At 40.9% G+C, this 21,938-nt stretch overlaps 1 protein-coding gene across 7 annotated transcripts in view; it reads right to left on the reverse strand.

Annotated features, from left to right (window-relative positions):
• HDAC4 (histone deacetylase 4) overlaps positions 1-21,938 on the reverse strand; it is a 481,696-nt gene that overhangs the window by 181,418 nt on the left and 278,340 nt on the right. For 5 of the 7 annotated variants that reach the window (XM_019523379.1, XM_019523378.1, XM_019523375.1 and 2 more), the window contains 2 exons: positions 16,188-16,308; positions 7,755-7,876 (listed from right to left, as the gene is read on the reverse strand). In XM_019523379.1, the coding sequence (XP_019378924.1) occupies positions 7,755-7,876; positions 16,188-16,308 (243 nt within the window). The remainder of the gene's footprint in view (positions 1-7,754; positions 7,877-16,187; positions 16,309-21,938) is intronic. The other 2 variants (XM_019523376.1, XM_019523374.1) reach the window with 1 other exon arrangement.

Below are 21,938 nucleotides of genomic sequence, written 5' to 3' on the forward strand. Positions count from 1 at the left end.
GGGGGGGGGGGCACACAATCTAATCTTAGTATGTGTGGGTAACATCAGAGCAGGTGGTAGACAGCAGAGGGAAGTGAATGAAAGACCACTGGAAGTTGGGAGAGAGGGAAAGGAAGAGATGAAATAATGAAATTCAGGAGCTTGGAGGCAAAGTAGAGGATTTCTTTAGAACTATGGAAATAAGACGGCAGATGGAACAAAGGAGCAAGAAAGAAAATATGGGGCAGATAAGGATTGAGTCAAAGAGTCATTTAATGCACTAGAGACTGAAAGAAGGAAAGGTAACTCAAACTAAGATGGGGGAGGCAAGGGGGAGGCTTAAGTTAAATAAATTGTATAGCAATGGGAAATGGGTAGTGGTATGTCAGTACCAGGAGAAGCCAATGTTTTGGAGTAATGGGTAAAATCCCAAGCAGCTGAGAGCGAGAATAGAGACTGAGGAGAGAACTCTGGGAACAGAACTCTTAACAGCAGAGATACCCTTTGTTATACTCTCCAACTTCAGCACCATTGGGTGGAACATGACAGATTACTGGACCAATACTGTGCAAGTTATAGGTTGGAAGGCTTGTGCAAGTTATAGGTTTTTTGGCCTTTGAGTTTCTGCATGAAATTATTTTAATATTAGACTCCTTGGAGGTGCAATTTTTAATTATCTGTATCCTGTTCTCAATGTAGCTGCTAAATAAACTCTGAACACAAGATGAAGACAGCATCAGACAGCAAGACTGATGCTGAGCTGTGCTCTACTTTGGAGGCATAAGGTCCAGCATTTCTTGATGATGTCCAAAGCAAAATAGTAGATATTTGGGCAGATTCTGACCAAGAAAATGCCTAGCATTCTTGATCTCTCTGAATCACAGAAGGGAGACATCTGCTGAAATAATTCACCAAGGTTTTCCGAAAGCCCAAGAGGTACATGGCCAAAAGGTGTGTCCAGTGGGAAGTGTGCCAGTTTTAGAAGTGGTTGGCACCTTTGCACACTGAAAAGGATCTTAAACCCTCTTTTCTATGGATAGATGGCATTGTAGCTGTAGAGTAGGGCTGTGTGAGTAGGCAGCTATTTGACCCGGCTTTGCATCCAGCTGCTTCCGGTTCCAGCGATCCAATCCAGGGCTCTGGACCAGGTTCCCGCTTCGATCTGGCTGAAGTGGCTCTGAAGCTTTGAAGCTGCCTCAGAGATCTGGCCATAGGGTATAATGGGGAATCAATTAAATATCTATAACTTTGTTGGTTTTTTGTTTGATTTCAATGAAATTTGCAGGGGTGGTAGCCTCTGCTGAGAGCATGAAGCCTGCCAAGTTTTTAAGATCGGTGCAGGGGTTCGGGGGGAACTGCACCTCAAATTCTTGAAAGCAAAACTTATGTCACGTCTATGTGTTACACCACAGGGGGGTGAAAACTGCAGGGGTGGTAGCCCCTGCTAAAGCCACAAAACCTGCCAAGTGTCAAGGTGACAGGTGCAGGAGTTTGGGGGGAATTGCACCTCAAGCTGCCAAAAGGCAAAACTTGTGACATAATGCCCAAAATAATTGCCTGCCCCTGCCCTACAGGAAGCCAGAACCACAAACCCTGGACAACCATCTTAGGACAACAGCAAGGGTCATCAAGCTGAATGTGGTATCAGCCATATCCAATGCAGTATAAAGCAAGATACTACCTACTAGCTATTCCTCCAAATATCCGGGTGGCAAAGCCTCTAGCAAGTCAAGTGGCAGTCTGTCAGCGAACAATTGCACATATTCATAAATCGTATCTAATCAATAGTGCCTGGTACTCAACTACTGGAATGGCATATTAGCAAAACAGAAGGACTTATGCCTCAGGAAGTCCAGCCTTATAGGCTCTTTGGGTGTCTATAGAGGTTCTCCTTCACATTTTAATTAGAACGCATTAGAGCAGACTGAAGTAATCAAGTCTGTACCATGTTCTAATTATAATGCTCTAGCACTGTCATGTGTATTAAGCCCCTATGTGTTTCAAAATGGCCACAGAGATGCTTTATCTACCTTGTCGAATGAGCTTTAGATAAAGCATCCATGGCCATTTTGAAACACGCAGGGGGACTTAATACACATGACAGCGAGCCTTTTTAATTAGAGCAGCTGTCTGGAACCACTCTAATTAATGCTCCCCCGCCCCCCCAACCTCAAACACAAGTATAGGTAGCCTTTGTTGTCTGAGGTACTCTGAAACTATTTAGCCTTTTCACTGGCAGCTGTGACCAACAGAGAGAAGGCATAAGGCAAATACAGAAAAACTGAACCCCTGGAAGGAGCTTGATGATTTTTGTCAATCTTCTACACAGTCTGGGCAGAGGTGGTTAACAATCTGTCATACAATCCTTCCAGAGTCTATGATTCATTTGTTGACTGGGAAGAGAGGGGAAAGCACTACCATCTTACTAGGTGCAGGCAGTTGCAAGAGATCTATCAGCTTATTAACTAACACAAAAATTAGATTTCAGTGGAGGAGGTAAATCTGAAAGAGCCCTAGAGCCATTTATCTCGCCAAGTCTTTGAAACAGCTAAAGTTGTCTGCCTACAGTTCTGCCTTATCAGAAGAGCAGGAGACAAGACTGCCTTATCAGGGAAGAAGACAGTTATTGGGTTACAATCTTAAAGCACCTTCATCTCAGCAGGTGGGTTGGGAAAGTCCTCCTGTTTCAGGGATAGGATGCCCAAAAATCACAGAGTGTAGGTTAGCCTGCAATGCTGAACCAGATAGTAAGATCAGTACCTGAACCTTCCTTAAATGAAAATTCAAGTCCACACTGGAATATTTAAAAATGGCCCTTGAACCAATTGTTGGAAACTTGGAGATCTACTGATTCTTGTAGAAGGGAGTTCTATGGCCAAGAAAGCTGTATCCAGATTCTTAATCCTCTTTTGAGTGGAACAAAAAGGATGACACTGCAAGTTTTTTTTCAGGCCTGGCAATAATAATGAAAACACTTAGAATTGTCCAGTTATCCAGAAATTGAAAACCAAACATTTTCTAGTACCCTGAAGTGCTTTAGAATACCCTACATACGATAGATAGATACATCTTGGCCCTTCCCAGTACTGTGACAAGGAAGTTTGGCACCTGGGGTAAAACACACAGAGGCAGCCTACCCTCGGCCCGCACATGGATCCAGGGGGCACATGGCCCCCCCAAGCTTGCCTGGGACTGCCTGAAGTGGTGGAAGCCACCCTCCCCCATCTCTGTGCACCCCCAAATGAGCCACTTATAGCTCTGTCCTGCACCCTGCCCCGGCTGGGCAGTGCCTGTTGGCACCCCTTTGCTGTGGCGCCCAGGGCGGTTGCCCTGCTCGCCTCACCCCCCCACCCCCTTTCTACAGCACTGATCTTTTCCAAACATATATAACATTGTGCATATCTAGTTCTGGTTTCATGAGGCCTCACCAAATGGAAAGACATTTCTAGCAGCTGGGTGAGTCATATTGTTTGAATACACTGGCGAACTCCTAGTTCAATCACATTGCTTTACTACCTATAAAATATTACTTGAGATAAGATAATAAGCAATTCCAGTGTAAAATGAGGCAAGGCACCTGCCATAGGTATTCCCCAGTGTTTCTCTCCAGTTTGATAACTTGCCTGTCCTGTCCCTAGAAGATCCAGTTTTTCAAAAAAGCCCATAGTGGGTCATACCCACAGTTATCAAAGTATCCCCTTTAATAACAAGAAACTATAAAGTGACCTTCACACAGAAACTTTTCCTCTGTTTTAGTACATACACTAAAATCTTACTCGCATATGCCATTATGCTTACCGCTGGTAAGCCTTCCCTAACGAACAGCAACATCTGCTCACTTTACACATAGGACAGAACAGTATTTAAGTATTTGACTATATGGGAAAAAAAGACTGCTTGATTAAAATTAAAGATATGAAATTGCTATTAAAACGTTTACTACCCTTAAGATATGCTCTAGAAAAGCAAGAATAAAGGCATACATATGATCCCCACCCCCCAAGAAATTAACCCAGCCTGGTCTCATCTTTGGTGGAAGTCAGTTCAGGCAGCTGACTTTTTGGCAGAGGCCATGGCCAAAGATTTAGTTTAATCTGTTGTTCATATATTTGTCAGATGTCCATCTCCAACATACATCCCCCGATTTGGTTTGGAATACTGACCTGACTTCTTGATCACTCAGTTTCTTCTCTGGGGGCACTGGGTCATTGTTGCTGGAACTAAATGTAAACTTACAGCTTCATATCCGATGTATTTTAGGGTACAAGGGGCAGTAGAGATACAGCTAAGCACAAGCATGGACAAAAATGTCACAATGCTGCTTCTACTCTGACTAACAGCTGTTCCCAAGATGCAGGATAGCCAACGTTTTTCTACATTTAAGTGAAAGCTTCAACAGTCCAATTTCTCCCTCCTATTTCCATCAATGAAAGTACATAGACGTCTCTCTTTTCATTTGAAGTCTGATTATTTCAGGTGCAGACAGGTTTTAGGGTATATTTACACAGCAGTCAATGATGTAACTGCAGTTTGGTGTAGATAAATTAGCTAGCTTGGATACTAGCAGCTATTGCAGTACAAAGCTAAAGCAAGGGTTGCAAAAACTGGCCTGAAAACCAAGTTAAATAACTGGGGAGGTAGCCCAACAGAAGCCCTGTGCCAATGCAACTCAACTGCTACTGCTACCCAACCCAGCTTGTGTAAAGCTAGCTCAGATACATCCACACTACATTGAAGTCAAAGCTTTATAAATATTGCATTGTTCTTTTATCCACCGAGTAATGCTACAAGTTGTTACAAATGGTACAGAATACCTCCCTTACCTTTTCCTTATAAATATTCTTAACTGAGAAACCTCTTTCAATTTATACAAAATGACAACAGTTTACCTATGGCAGAGTAATGTGAAAAAATATAATGCAACTAGCTGAGAAAAATACAATGACACAGTTCTACAATGTATAGAACAATACGTGACAACTTTAAAAGTAATTTATTACACATGTTCCATTAAAATTCTGCTGTTGGAGGGCTTTAATAGAAACAACAATTTGTTATTTACAAAGTGACAGACTACTAGGCAAAGACTATGTTAGATGCAGTAAGTGACAGAATACAATCAAACACTTGATCAAACAATTTACGGAATACATTTGCAAAAAATGTTCATCTTAAACTTATCGTAGCCTTCTGTAAGTGGCTAAACTGTTGCATTAAAACTATGAGAGACTGATACCCATATTTACAGATAAATCTTTAAAAACTAACTAAAAAACAAGGCAACTACAGGAGACTCCCAAAAGTCACTATAAAGGTATGAAGAACAGAAGACAATTGGTAAGTATACATAGCATTTCAGTCCAATTATATATATATTTGAAATGCTATGTAATATATCTATATTTGACAAATGCAATTCTCAGGAGCTGATGTAAAATGAATGTAATAACACTCCACTTTCTTTTCTGATGGCTCTTACCTTAGTTGTACAAGAAAAATGAATCTGGGACTATATAATAAATTTGAAGGATAATCCTCAACTTTTTCAATAAAATATATGAATTATAGGGATGGCCCAGAGTTCCAGATAGACTTACTGTACTCATGCTAACTAAATGTGAACCATGGGTGTGACTTTAGAACAACATTATCCCTGGAGAACCACAGTTCAGAAGCATTAAGACAATATTGCACAACTAGATTGGGCCACACTCTTCACACAGGGAAGCTGGCTGAAACACAGCTAACATACATACAAATTTCTTGTAACTGAAGTTAAAAATTTTGTATATGCCTGTTAAGTTTTCACAAAATATTTTACTTAAAATAGTAAAAATATTTCACTTGCCTTAATCTGAATGTATATAAAGGAATATAAATACAACAGCAGTTTATTATTTTTCAGTTGTGCTTTTTCTTTTCCCTTTAATTATTCGACAAGTTTGAGGTTTCAAAAGAGTGAAAGTAGAGTGGCTGTCAGTTGCAAATAAACAGACTTTGCAACCAACCAGACTTTGCCAACAGCTTGGCAACCAATCAGAGCAGAGATTACAGTAATCGCACTAGACACATTTACATATTCAAAACATGACCATGCAAATCTTTAAGTGTTATTTTGGCTAGTGGCTGTCAGTTAAACAGAATGCAAGGATTCATCCAATCTACAGTTATAGGACTTCCCATGTAAACAGTGGTTTTCAAAAGAAACCTACAGCAGGTCTCAAATTCTTTTTTTCAAATGCATCCCTGGTTTTTCCTTTTACTTCTATTTTGACTTCTCAAAAAGAGCAGCTCTCCTAGTTAAACCTGGCTATTAAAAAGTTACTTAAAAACATACAATACTATGTATACAGCCCTTTCAGTCACTATTATTTCTGAAATCAAGAGGAATCAATCAGAGTTTAGGTATTCCCTGAAGGAAATAGCAGTAGCTTGCAGGCTGGTGATATTAGAACCCGAGGTTGCATTTTGGTTTTTGGCAGATATGACGTTGAGTTAATGATAGTGGCTAATCAAAATACAGAAATTTACATAATGCATCATGGAGAAATAACAAACCCCCTCAACCACATTGCAGGAAACAACATAACTGAAAAGTAACTGTTTAGTAGGGGTATGTGAAGCGGGCGATTTGATTAGTTGATTCAGATCACTGTCCCCGATTTGATTTGGCCGAATCAGAATCTGAAGATTCGAAGCTGATTCAGAGAATCAGTGATTCGGACAAAGACACAGTTTAAAAAAAATGTTCTACATACCTCAAGGTACCAGTGTGGCTTGTGAACACTGCGATGCTAGGGCGGATGGAGCATCCCACAGGAGCACGGGAGGAAAGTGGACCAGAAAGTACTTTCAGGTCCACTGCCAAGCGCGTGGGGGGGACCCCTTGCACCCTACCTAGCTCGGCAATCAGCCGCGGGGGAACCCTGGGTGCCTCTCCAGAGCCAGGAGGCACCAGGTGCCGAGTAGGAGGGGTGTGGGGCAGGGGCCCCGGAGTGCTCCCCGGCGAACCAGAAGTGTTTCCGATCCACTTCCAAGTCAGCTGCCAAGCATGCTGGGGAGTCCCCCGCACTCCTGTGGGACATGCCATGCGCCCCAGCATCGCAGCCTTCACAAGCCGCCTGCTACCTAGAGGTATATAGAAAAACATTTAAAGCTGTGTCTATGTCCGAATCTCTAAATCTTTCCAAATCAATTCAGAAGGCTCCAATTCGATTCGGTGAGATTAAAAGGTCCTCTGATTCAATTTGGATTCAAAGATTTGGCCACCGAATCGGGCTGACTTTCTGCCAAATTGAATTGGGGACTGAAGCTTCGCACAGCCCTACTGTTTAGTTACAGTAAAGTCCCCATGATCTCTGACCTCTCCCCCTCTTCCTCTCCTTTTAAGAAAACCACCAAGAAATAAACATGTAATTATTCAATGAAACATATTGATTCTAGACAGTTAAATCAGGATATTATTTTTTTCCTTGTGAAAATGACAGTCTCAGATTTGATGTAAAATAAATTACCTTCCATAGTTTTTACGGTAGAAAGAGATAGTTAGCTGTGTTTATCTGAAGTCAAACAGAAGGTAGAGCCATGCATTCTTCATTCCTTCTACAGGATGAGAGTGCACAAGAAAAAGAAACTACTTGTTTAAAATATTATCTCAGTAAGTAACACTAATTTTTGGGTTAAGATTTATTTACTCATTTTGAAAAAGGAATGAGTGTTGCAATGAAGAAAACCATATTTAAGTAAGGAAAGTAGACTATTATTGTAGGTTTTACCTGTTTTTCTGAGTGGAAAGTCGTCTTTGGAATCATACATCCCCAGTACAGGGTGGTTATAGGTGCCTGATACTCCACTTTGGGGAGGGGAACTCTGGTCAAGAGAACTATGCTGTGTTTTCCTGTATAGGAAGTAGAAAGAAGTGGAGAAAATATTATAAAACTGTAAAGAAATTTGGCATAGAATAATTTTCTCACTGTTATAGTAAAACAGTCCTCTATTGACTTTCAAACCATGGCAATCCATTTGTAACTCAAAGTTAACCTTGAACAAAGGCACTCTCTCTTTAAAAAACAACCCAAAGAAGCAACCAGACCTTTTGTTCACTTGTTTCCTGTTGTTTTCCTTGTACTAGTTCCCTCTTTACATAAACATCCAAATACAACAACAACAAAAAAGGATTTAAAATCTGAGACCTTGATTTGGCAAGACAATTACACATATGCTTAAGTTTAAGCATGGGAGTAGACCTACAACATAAGGCTCCAATTCAACTAAGTATGGCAACGATGTATATTTAAGAACTGTGTTAAATTGGGACCTTATTCAATAAGAGGAGTCATACTGCAGAAGTTAAGCATATTTACATGCTTTCTTGTACTTTTCCTGCTAATGGCCATTGCTAAACTTTTCCTGCTAATGGCCATTGCTAAACTGAAACCCAAAACAATGGCATAAAAAAGTTTATTGTAAACACATTAGCTGTTCATCTGTAAAACCTACAACAGCAACAATGCTGGATAGGTGGTCTTTCTGGATATTACTCTGCTGAATCGAGGTATGGGTACTTTGCAGGGTTGGCATCGAAGTACTCAAAACTGTTCAGGATCATCTTTTTAAAGATGACAGTTTATAGCTTTGTTTGAAAAGACCGTTGGAAGTAATTTATTGTTTGCTAAAGATATTAAATAATTAATGAATTTTACAATCTTCCACAACTACGGTGGCTGTATTTTTTCTACTTAGTGACCTTTACCAAGTTTGCCAATTTATTTTCTGGGAAGTGTATGAGCTGTTGCTGAAACTCGACCAGTACAGAATTTTGGAAATCTCTGGACTTTCCACATTAATAAAGTTTGACAACTTAACAAAATGATCCCGTTAATAGCTAGAGATTATAGACACACAGCTATCAAACAATTTTACAGAGAGAATATTACTTAATCACTGTATTCTTTGTTTAAAATATTAAATAATTTAATGAGAATAAGCACCTGGCTATAGAAACATTCAGTCCTCCCAGTTATACTCTTTCTTATTCATTAATCAGGCATTCTAGAAGAACTTGATTAAAATATTCTGCAAGTAAAATATCCTTAGGGAAAGATATTTATTGTAGTTCAACTTCAACATTAAATAAACGATCCAATTTCTTTAGCAGAACATCTAGGAAGTTAAAATAGTAAGAAGCATGTTTCACCAGGTTTATAGTAACCAATGTACTAAAATGTATAGATTTCAATTGAAATGTGAGGAACTGCTTATCAAAAGCTTTCAAAAAAACAAAATGAACGTTTGTAATTTTTACAAGTTTTTTTTAAAAGTGCATTTATTTACTAAATAGGCTACAAAATATGCAAGTTAGAATGTTCTACATGAATATCCTTCCCAAACAATTTAATGTAATATTTATTTTTAGTTCCTGCATTTGTAAATTTTCCATAAAATCTTCAACAGATCTGCAATACTTTCACATTATATTAATACATGCACATTTTCTATTTCTGTAACCACATGCATGCACACACAGTTCACTAGTACACTCCATCTGAATGAAATCAGATTGCAAAATGTCTAAATCCTCCACAATGCAGAATTAGTTTTCTTTCCCCAGTTCCATCCATTTTATTTGAAGTCAACTCCAAAAGATATTTTATAAACAAAGTTCAAATGCCTGAAGCACAGATTACTACCAAGAGGTACTAAAATTGATTTTATTATGACAAACTACACCATCATGAAGAATAGGCACACTTCAACTACAAAGCCTTGTTTGATGCATCTGGATTTGTTGAATCCTGGATACTCAATACTGCAAACTTTCACCACTCATAATTGTTTGCAGCACTGGGAAATATAACAACAAGGCTATAAGCAGACATCATATTTATCCCAGGATAAACCATTTTATCCTGGGACAAACTGCAAAACTGTTCAGACATTCATGTCTGTTCTCCTTGGATAAATCTTGAAAAGATTAATGGGATAAGTAGTACTAACAGTTTAGCCCGGGACATTGCAAAGTGCATCTGAATGGTCATCCTGAGATTGCATCAATGAATCCATGGCAGAAAAGCAGCACATTCAGCCACTCAGTACACCCTGATTAATGGGGCACTGTGTGTACACGTCAATCCTGGACTATTTCTGCTCCAAGACACACACAGGCACAACTTGTCCAACAACGAATGCAATGCTGTTCCTAGCATAACATCTTACACTGGTTTCAACAAACTGCATGGCACTTGTGACTATATGCCAGCATACCCTTCAGAGATTTTCAAGTCTGGTAATTGACTGCACATTGAAATATAAAATTGCACATTCAAATTCAAATATGCAAGTCTCCAAATACATAATATACCTATTATTTGCAATGTGTGATCCTTCAAACAGGTGTGCATGTAAGGTGATATGCTACTTCAAACCTGCGGTCATTTGATTTGAATAAACATTCAACTGCATGCATCTCTGGTGGAGTGTTGCACATGCAGGGAATACAGGCACCTTTGAGTTTGATAATCTCACTCAATACAAACACATAAGTGTATCAATGTCAGTTACTAACAAACAAAAATACAGTCAAGCTTCCTTTTTTTCTTCCTTTTTTCAGTCGCAGACACGTAGAATACAACAGCAACATGATACACACCAGAACCTCCCTGAAAAAGTAACAGTTCTGTAGCAGACCCTGTAATGCCCTGTCCGTATCACAATTAAACCATCATAACCTATATTATGATGTGTTCAAGATGATACAACAGACAACAAGATTGTGTGTGGCAAATTAGTCTTAAAATGCTGAACAACATTACTGGCAACACATTTTAAAAGTAACTGTACTAATAGTCACTGTGTTAATCTGAAATCAAGGAGAAGGCAGGGTAGATTTGCAGTTTACAGACTACATTAGAGAGATAAATAGCATAAGCTTTCGTGAGCTAGAGCTCACTTCATCAGATGCTGTGAAAAGACATGCACAGAGCAGTGTATATAATGGAGAGAGTTATTTGAATACTAAAGTTATAAAGGGAAGGGGAAGGGAAAGAGGACAATGTTGAAAGAGGCATACAAGCAAAGAACACATAGGAACAAAGGGATCAGAAAAACTAATCCAGGCAATGTGATAAATATCCACAGTCCCTTGTTTAACCCATATATAACACAATCCAGTCTGTGGATGATTTCTTGCTCTGCAAATTTCTGTACAAATCTGTTTCTAAAGGTGTGCTGCCTAAGAACAGAGACCCTGAGGTCAGAGATGGAGGGTCCAGGGAGGTCAAAGTGTTCTGCCACTGGCCTTTGTGTCTTTCTAGAGCTGATGTCAGATCAGTGTTCAATTCTGGTCGCTACCTACACCTCCCAGCTTGAACACTTTACACCATTAATAACCTCCAACCCCTCCTGGAAAAAAGGCAACCATCTGAAGGTAGTCATGGGAGACCATTCTATCCTGGTTTACAGGCAGCCCCCCAACCTCAAATGGCATTTCTCAAGCAATAAACTACATAATTTCCATTCTCATTGAAGCACCAGAACTTGCAGCAGACCCAGATGCCTGTTGTGCTGGAACAGCAAGCACAGACATCACTGGATCAAATAACATTGCTTATAACATCCAAGGCGCTTCAACTCTACCAATGTTATATATACCATCTGCTGCTTAAAGGGCCCCTCTACGTGAAAGAATGAATAAATGCCAATCTAACATCAGCTCCAGAAAGTCATGTATGCCCATGGCAGAACACTTTAACCTCCTTGGACATTCCAGGTTTAGTTGCCTGTTGATTATTTTCTATCATTATTTTGGACCTGGGTACTCCAAAGATTCTAGTCTTTTCTTTATCTGGCCCTTGGTCAGGAGGTTATTATGCTGTATGTGTCACATGGAGCCTGTCCAATACACACAGGCAGTACTGCAGGCTATATCTTTGACATATCTCTGCCAAATGATATTGCCTCTGCCTCCTAGTGGGAGGAGCTTCCAGCCCACCTAGTCCACACATCTTATTCATTAAGGGGTTGGTAACATACAGCCTGCAGGCTGGATTTGGCTTTCAAACAGGTCCAAGACAGCATAGAAGATAGGCCATACAGAACTGCGCTGTACCAACCACCCCCCTTGACAGCACTTCCCTCTACTAAGGAGCCTTCTGCTGCTTTGCTCTCTACTAAGGAGCCTTCTGCTGCTTTGCATTTGTGCTTCCCTAGCTTAGAGGGGTCAGGAATCTGCAGCAAGAGAGAGTGCCAGCTACTGGCTGCTCTCGGGGAGGATGAAGACTTTCAGCCCGTAGCCACTGTCAGGTCATAAGCTCTAGCCGGTGCAGGCAAAAGGCTGCTGACCTCTATTTTAGGCAAATCTCACATTACCCTCTATTTCCTTGCTATGATCCCATTATAAGGATATATGTGGCAGCTTGCCTGGCTGCTCCCCTCTGGTTCTACCCTGGGGATGGAGGCATTTCCAAGCAGCCCACTGAATGGACTTACTGTGAGCCTAAAACCTGTCATAAATGAGTGTAGGCTACAAAATTAAGGGCACCAAGGTCTAAGAGAAATATGCCAATAGCATAGTTAATTGAAAGGTGAAGACGCCCCTTTCAGACCATAACAGTTTACTTTTTTTCAACACAGAGAATTCACGTACAATCACAACTACACATCAGATTTTCCTGAGGCCACAGGATCAAAGTGATCAAAGTTCTGGAATTAAAATGTTCACTCATTAGCCTTCATTCCACTATTGACTTAATGCTATTTTTGCATAATAAAATCTAGGCATTTTAACCTAATGGGAAAGTGAGAATGTAGCTGTTCACAGTCACGTATTCTTAGTGTCATTCCAAAATTTCTTGGTCACTCATGCAACTGAGCAGAATACTGGAAAATCAACTCTGTCAGAAAAATAATGCCAGCTTCCAGTTTCAAACAGAGTTCACCTCTTTCATATTATCACCAACTGTTGATTTAGCAGTGGATCTTAAATACTGCCACTACATAAATCATCCATGTGTTACTATATGAGCCTGCGTGATGACACTACACAACTATACTATTATACTTAATGCAAAATAGCTTTTGACATCTCAGGTTAGATTAAAACTAAGTTTAAAAGGCACATCAGATTTTTCTCTTACCATCTCAACATATCCTTAGGGATTGGGCTATAATTTTTGAGTGCTTTCCATATTTCTGTATACATTTCTGTATTTCCAAACACTGGAAGTTCATTTAAGATTAAGATTTAACTCTGAATTTCCTGAGTTTGGAACTCTTGCTTCTGATATAAATTACATCAGCTCCATAACTTTTTCCCCTTAAATTCCTTACACATTTGTAAGGTTAATCCAAATTAAATAGTCTTTATTAAGAAATTTCTATGGGATCACTGAACAAGTCAGCCAAAATGCTACCATGCGATATTTCTAATATTCTGATCATGTTCCATATCAACCTTTAAGACCAACTTAGGACCATGTTTATCCGTGGATTCTAGATGTTCTAGTCCATTTCTAGAGCAGCAAAAATAGCCAGAGCATTTTAGTCAGTTTTCTCTTTGCTTCTGATCCCTGCATTCTCCTACATGCACATCCCAATTCCCTCCTCTCTTTTACACATACCCTTCTACACATGGACACTAATTTCTTCCTTCCATTCTGAATGCACACAAGAGTCTGTTGTGTAACTGTTCAACCACAAGGAAGGGGTAGGAGTAACTTTTTCTTTGGGATCTGAAAGTTTCAGTGTGGATGGAGTTCACTATCACAACCAAACAGCATGGGTAAAAACTACCGTGAGAGGATGGTATAAAATATTTCCCCTCATTCAGATCTTGTTCAGTAGAAATGGTTCAGGTAGTGAAACATGGGAAAGCTAGGTTATGGCCAGGAAGCTGCCTCTAATATTTCTCACTGCAATGAGTTTCTTTATCTTTTTAAGAAAGAACTATGATCCTCATCCGCGATAGCCTAATCTACATGGAAGTATCTCTCTCTGGAGAAACAGAAGACCAAAGCCCTCAGACATTTAATTAGTTTTACTCACTGAGGCCCAGACAAACCAGGACAATGACAACTTCTTTTCAAAAACAGGCTAGTAGGCCTCCACTCAAACCACAAGCATCAGGAGATGGTTTCTTGATTTTTCTTTATTCCCCTTTCAGTTCTACTTGTCATGGTTTTTCTTCCAACAATGACTAACGTTCAAGAGTAGAGGTCAATTATTTTCAGCTACATCAGAAGCCTTCAGCTCTGCTGAGTGAAAGATACATTTCGGGTTTATTTATATATTTATACCCTTCTGTGGACACAAGTAAGCTAGAAAAGGATGGACTGTGCTTTAACCTTCAAGAAAGACCATGCTAAATCACTGCTGGGATCAACCCATTCAGATGTAAATGCAAATCATTAGCAAATAGGAGATATTATTTAGGAATGTAGCACAGCAGCCTACAGCCAACAAATGAGTGTATTCTATTTTTCTCTTCATAATACTATGCCAATATCACTTTCATATGAAACCAACCACTGAACTTTCTCTGAGAAATATGTGTAAAGAGAGGGGGGGTTGTGGTCCTTATTTGAGAGTAAATCTCAAACATAAAATTAGTCTTGAGTATTAAAATAATTGAGAAACACTGATGTCTGTCTATAACTTGGCTTAAAGAAATCACTTTTCTTTCATGTGACATTGTGCCAATTTTTTTAACATATGATGATACAATGATCACAAAGCAAGGAAAACCATATTCACAATTTTATGTCCAAATTTTGCAGCAGCTGATTGCCTCTGGTGTAGTATTGTGCAAATCCAATAGAATTTCATTAAATACACAGAGAGAGTATTCAGAGGTGATCTGGTTCACCAATGCAATTTTCTACCAAAATTGTAAACAAATATTCACTTTTAGCTCTGCTTATCCCCTCAATTGAGTTGAGGGATGCACAGTGAGGTTCCACTGTTAGGTCTGAAAGATCTGTAAAGCTCTGTTGATATTCATTTCTCTTCATGATCATTGGCTGTGATGTCTAAAGGACAGTTTGGTGTCATCAAGCTGTAGACTATTTAGCATTATCCGGGGTTCAGCACAAGAATGCCAATTGTGCCAATTAACATCAGCTGATACTATCCTGCTCAAAATGCCTGGTTTGGAATGGGTGGTGGTCAATAGTTAGTGTCTTCAGTAAAGCATTTTCAGCACTAAAAATTGTTTCTACTATCTGGTCTGACACTTTCAAGGCACAGTATTTTCAAGTATGTATATGACTGATGTAGCAAATCCTTAATTTTTTTTTTTATTAACACTACATGGCCACAGAGATTAATTTGAGGGGTACGATTTGAATATTTAAAAAAATGGAATATTTTAAATAACCTGAATGCCAATTACGTGAATTGTAAGGGTAATTTTTCCATTACCCCAGAGAGACAAATTTCTCATACTGAAGACCATGTGATGAGTTAAAGAATTTTAGATGTCTGGTAGAGACTGATCTGTAGGTATGATTACACAGAATAATCAACTTTGAGTAGTCACAGAAAAAATATCCATCAAAGTGCTCTTAGGAGAAACTATGTTGTGGACAGTTACACTTGAGTGGGGTGACAGTCTAGACCCTGGAGGGGCTGGGAATTCAGGGATGGGGTGTGCGGTGATAGTGTTAATCCCTAACACAGCAGCTCAGAGAGCCACAGTGGATATAATGTCACCATCACACACCCTGCCACCAATTTCTGGGGCAGAGTCTGACCAGGGCTCATTTCAGCCACAGCACAGCAAGCAATGGCTTTATTAACTCCTGTGGATCCGTGAACTGACACTTTGGCTCAGGCACTCATGGTGGTTAATGCCAATGCTGCTCATCAGACTGCTAGAGGCAGGTCCAGATCTGGCCTACAATGAGCTCTACAATCCAGTTCTAGCCCAGAGACCAAATGAGTTTGACGTTCCTGAATTAGAGAAGGCATATGTGTATGATTTAGTGTAACGTAACAGTATTTGAGAAGAATACCTTCCATGAAATGTCAGATAATTCCTTTCACAACCACTACAATTTGCAATGCATATACCTAGAAAAAATTAAGCCAAACTAACACCTATCAGTAACATATAGCTCTTTTATTAAAAATGCATCAGCCCCTTTCCCTACCTCTCTAGTAACTGTAAACAAAGATGGCACTGGCTGAATCAAGATAAGCCCAGTACCACTTACCCATACCAGAAGCGGGGATCACTGGAAATGCAATGGTTGAGATTCCGGTGTGCCAAAGCCTTCTTTTTATTTAAGACAAACTCTTGTAATTTCATTTTTACTTCTGTGCTTGCCACTGCACCTGAAAGAGCAATAAATAAACAGAGGATATTTAACTACTGCCATTTCAGTGAAAGCATTGGTGAATTAAAATTTAAATACCTTGTGATGAAAGTTTCAGAAAGATTTAGAGCTAAATCTTTGAGTCTCCAGCCAATGGAAAGGCATTTTTCCTAAGAACAAGAACACAGTGCCTCCAGTAACGAGCTCTTCTCTACTATCTGGATTTGAACATAACTGCAATTTGTTTTAAAATGGAGTTTTAATCAGAGATTTATAATTTCCTAAAAAAGCTTTCTAAAGAGGATTTTATACTTGCATAAAAGTAGACTTAGAATATAACACTTGTACTAACATTCTAGCTTTCTTTTAAATCAAAGGTGTTTAAAAAGAGGGGTCTTGTGCATACTCAAGATTTTAAATGTCACATCTGCAAGCAAAAGGGGAAATGAAACACGTCTCATATGCAGACTTTGTCTTGAGAAATTCTGCAAATAAGGATCTCTTTGTTCAAAGTATCTATGTATAATAAAAGCTACATAATATTCCAATTCATTTACAAGCCTGCAATCCATTTCTTCAAATAGAAAAAAATCTAGCATAAAAAAAAAAAATCAGTAATTTCAAAGCGTAGTGTTTAAATGTCAACTATGTAATTTCTAATCATTACTTACTGCACAATAGAGACTGGTCTGTTTCACTATGAAGATGGATTAAAATTAACATTCAGTTGTCAAAAGAGATTCTCAGACAGTATTTCTGATGGAGTAGTACAAACAAAGTTTGGCAACCAGAGCATGTGGGAAATGATGGCTCATCTATACCACAGTGTAAACCAAAAATTCCAAAGGAAAATATCTGGGCTGCAAGAAAATCAACTGGATAAAAACCACACCCTACCATAACAAGGGTAAAAAAAACTCAGCAAACAAAGTATGACAGAACCAGCTTCTGTCTCCAGAGGTACACTCAATATTATGATGCCATTTGACAAGCAGAAAAAAAAAATTTTTTTTATTTGACCATGAAGAAAAACTTGCAGTTTCTTGCTCAGCACTATTTTAAGATGCAGCACTGCTCGATATTTCAGACGGTCATAAATAGAAATTTGCTGTCTGGAACATTTCTCATTGTTTTTACATAAAGTAGTCCAGTCAGGTACCCCAATAAAGAAGTTAAAGTAGCTGTATTTGAGTTTCTAGAGGCAGACAGTATAATGGAGAGGATAAAAGGGGGTGGGGTGGGGTGGAAGAAGTAACTGAAAATGCCAAGCACAAGGCATTGTCTGTCTAAATAATATTCTCTTATCTAATCAACTAACGTTTTATAAGTAATCAAATGCAGCTGCATTCTGATTGGTTAAAGATGACATTATGTAGGAGGCACTGAGCCAAGGATTTATGGGTCATGAGATTTACAAAAACCTCTACTAGCAATTTATTCTTTTCCTTTAATTAGAAGCGGAAAGACACTACACAGATATAAGAAGATAAAGAAATAAAGGCCTGCTATTCTGTCCAATGCTGGAGACCATAGGCAAATAATTAAAAAAAAAAGATCCTGGCATCATTTTAAGATGAGAAGCTCTGCAACCCTTCTGACCCATTTTCCAACTGCCACAACCGACAGAACCAAGAGATTTGAGAGGGTCTGAAATAGACCTCCCATCACCTTCATTTTCTGGTAAAGCATTCAGAATTAGTCCATAAGGCTGACTGGACATCAGATCTATTCAGATTTCTTTCTTTACACATTAAAAAAGTGTATACACAGAGATATAAGAACTGAGTAGTCCTTTTCTCTATACAATTCCGTATTAACTATTCACTTCTGAATTACTTTACATGAAGTCAAAAATATTCCATTCTCTACTTATAATAGATAATATTAAGTCGGAGATAAAGCACATTTGAAGAAATTTATATATTTTTTTAATCAGACTAAATCACAATAAATCATGTAATGGCCAGGACAGAATTCAACAACACTTCAAACATTTCATTTGTTTATAGACTTATTTTGTTGGTCCCAGCACTGCACTGAGACAGGCTCTTGTGTGCCATCACTGAAGTGAGCGAGACCGGGTAAAGTAGTTTTGATTACAGAAACACTATACTGAATTAGATGCAATGCAATCTAAACTTTTTGGGACATGGACTATAGCTACGTTTGTCTAGAAAAGCAAAAGCCTGCGCTTTACTGGGCCCATCTACATGCTCCTCTTTTAAGCAAACTTAGCCTAAAAATTGCCATTTTTAAGGCACATTGGGTGGGGGGTGTCTACACGTGTGCCCTTTAATACACCTTAAACATGGCAATTTAAAGCTATATAAGCCTAAATTTGATACTTGCATAAAGTAGGTATCAAATTTAGGTATGAATAGCAAAGTCACATTAGTGCATGTGTAGATGCACTAAAGTGCATTAACGTGGTGTGTGTCAATGAACACAAATGACGTTAATGCACATTAGCGCACCTGCATGTGCACTAATGCGACTTTGCTATACGCTCCTAAATTTAATGCACTTTACAACCAGCTCTTCATGGGAGGCGCATGAGTACAAGCCCATCACACCCCTTAAGAGCGAAGACCCCGGCAGACTAGCATCCTGACCCCCAGTGTGGAGCCAGGAGGTAACTGAGGCCTGCAGTGGGTGGGCACTAGCTAGAGGAGGCAGCTGAGTGGAGCCAAGGATGGTCACATCCCCCCTCCCAGGGACCCGTGCAACCAGAGCTGCGCAAACAGGCATGCTCTCAGCCCAGCGTGTGAATTAGTGTGGGAGTTTGCATGGAAGGGAGTGCAAAAGGGCCATCAGCAGGCACTCTTGCTCCTGAGTTGCCCCCCAGTTGCCCCACGCACAGCATGGCTCACCCTGTGCCTGCTGTACCTCCAGGCAGCCAAAGCCCCCCATGCCAAGGATAGTCCTTTGGCACTGGACATCAAGTAAAGGGGATGAGGGACCAACCCTCTCCACCCTCCCACCACCAGTTAGGGACTCAGGGACGCAGGGAAATCCCCCTGGCTGTGCAGAAAGTCAGGTAGCTAGGAGATCCCCCTACAGGCAGCTATTCAAACCTGCTTGCCAAGCTACAGCAGCAGCAGTAGCAGCTGTTGAGGACCATGTGGAGGCAATAACACCCACCTGGTCTCCCATTTATACAAACACCTGGGGGGGGCACATGACCAGAGCTTGCCCTGCAAAATAGTGGGTACACACTGCACTGCCAGGCTTCGTGATCTGGATGGACTACCCTCCACCCCCCAGTACCTTGGAGGCCTCCACCCAGACAGAGCCCTGGACAGCAGACAGTGATGGCTGCCTGGCGTGTCTGCTGGATGCTGGGATCAGGGGTATGAGCACTCCCACTGCTGGAGACTCTGAAGGGCCAGGTGAGGGAGCTACAGGAGGACATGGACAGGTTACGGACCATCAGGGAACACAAGGCAGAGATTGATGCCTACTGTGAGGCCCTGCACCTGGAGAAGGAGGCCACAGAGACCAGGCAGGAGCGCAGGCCTGAACAAGATGCCCCAACCAATAGCAGATGGACATTGGTGACATCAGGACCGAAGCCATGATGTGCATCAGTTGTCCCACCAATAACCCTACACAACAGCTACGAAGCCCTCACACCATCGGCAGTCGATGCATACAGAAGGGATAAACCAATCCAAGCAAGGAAACAACATAGGATGATAGTTATAGGAGACTCCCAGCTGAAAGACACAGAAGGAGTCATTTGTCATCCAGACCCATTTGCTCAAGAGGTCTGCTGCCTTGTAGGAGCCAGGATCAGAGATGTTATAGCAAGGATCCCTAAACTGGTCTGCCCTACTGACCACTACCCCATGCTACTTGTTCACGTGGGCACCAACAATATGGCATGAAGTAGCCCTGGGAGGATCATGAGAGATTACAAAACCATGGAAGTGAAGGACCTTAGGAGCAGAGGTGGCCTTCTCCTCAATCCTCCCAGTCAAGGGCCGTGGCCATTGGAGGGAAGAGTGCATGAAGGAGGTCAACCAAAGGCTTTGGAGATGGTGTCACTGTGTGGGTTTTGGATACCTCAACTTTGATGCGCAGTTTACTACAGCGGTCGACATGCAAGGGATAGTATTCATCTCATAAGCAGAGGGAAGAAGCTCTTCACTATGAAAGTCACCAACTTCTTGAGGAAGGCTTTAAACTAGGCACATACAGGGGCTGGGGAGAAGGTTCCACTGCTGTGCACAAATCCTCTAGCCACAATGACACACGGGAGGGCATTCAAGCAATGGACGTCCAGATAAGTACTAACAGGTGGCATGACAGAAAACCTGAGGCAACCAGCGGGGAACTCAGGTCCCTTTATGGGAATGCCAGAACTATGGGAAATGAACAGGAGGAACTGGTCTTCCTTCTGGTTGATGAGGAATTTGATCTAATTGGGTTGATGGAGACCTGGTGGGATGATGCACACAATTGGGCAGTGAACAATGAGGACTATAGGCTTTACAGGAAGGATCGGGTCAGAAAGAAGGGAAAAGGTGTGCCCCTCTATGTGAAAGAACAGTACTCCTCCCTGCAGGTCATGTTTGACAACAGGGAAGGGTCCCTTGAGTCCCTCTGGGTCAGGATACAAGGGGAACCAGGAGAGGGAGACCTAACGGTGAGAGTCTACTACAGGCCTCCCTCCCAAGAGGAGAAGTGTGATCAGGCATTCTCTGGAAAGCTGACTGAGGCAGCTTGAATCAGAGACACGACTGTCATGGGGGACTTCAACTACCCTGACATCTGTTGGGAGGAGCACTCAGCCACCTCCAGCAGGTCAGCCAACTTTTTCTGTTTCAAACGCAGGTTGTGGAAGGGCCTACTAGGGGTAAGGCCACCCTAGATTTGGTGCTGACCAAGGGGAAGAGCTTGAGAATTGGTGGTACTCTGGGCAACAGGGATCACAACCTGATAAGGTTCACCATCCACCGTAAGACTGGGAAATCAAATCAGCAGAGCAGAAGTCCTATATTTCAGGAAGGTAGATTTTGGCAGGCTCAAAAAGAGGCTAGCTGAAGAAGCTGTCTGCAACCAGCAACTGGAAGATTTGGGAGTTCAGGAACCCTGGTGCTTCCGTAAGGAGGCATTTCTCACAGCTCAAAAACAGGCCATCCCCACACAGACAAAAAACAGGAAAGGAGCCAAAAGACCCACTTGGTTCAACAAGGATATTATGGAGCTATTGGAAAAGAAAGAAGAAACATATAAGCAATGGAGGAACGGATCAGCTACCAAAGAGGAATACACCTGTATCACCTGGGCCTGCAGATATGAGACATGGAAAGCTAAGGCAGGCATGGAGATCAAGCTGGCAACCAACATAAAAGACAACAAAAAGTCTTTCGAAAGATACACAGGGAACAAGAAAAAAAATGAGGATCCACTACAGGACCCCTACTGAATGCTCAGGGGCAGCCCACAGTCGAAGCCCATGAATGAAAAGGCAGAACTCCTAAATACATACTTCCCATCAGTATTTCTGAAACCAAATGGGAGCTGTTTGCCTGACCAGAGGCCCATGGAATGTGGGGAAGACAATAGATTACATGGAATCAGTCCTGAACAGATGAGGGACCTCCTGGATGCTTTCAAGTCTGCTGGGCCAAATGACCTGCACTC

This window comes from Gavialis gangeticus, unplaced genomic scaffold (assembly GCF_001723915.1).
Source record: "Gavialis gangeticus isolate Ggan-Ray unplaced genomic scaffold, GavGan_comp1, whole genome shotgun sequence".
NCBI lineage: Eukaryota > Metazoa > Chordata > Crocodylia > Gavialidae > Gavialis > Gavialis gangeticus.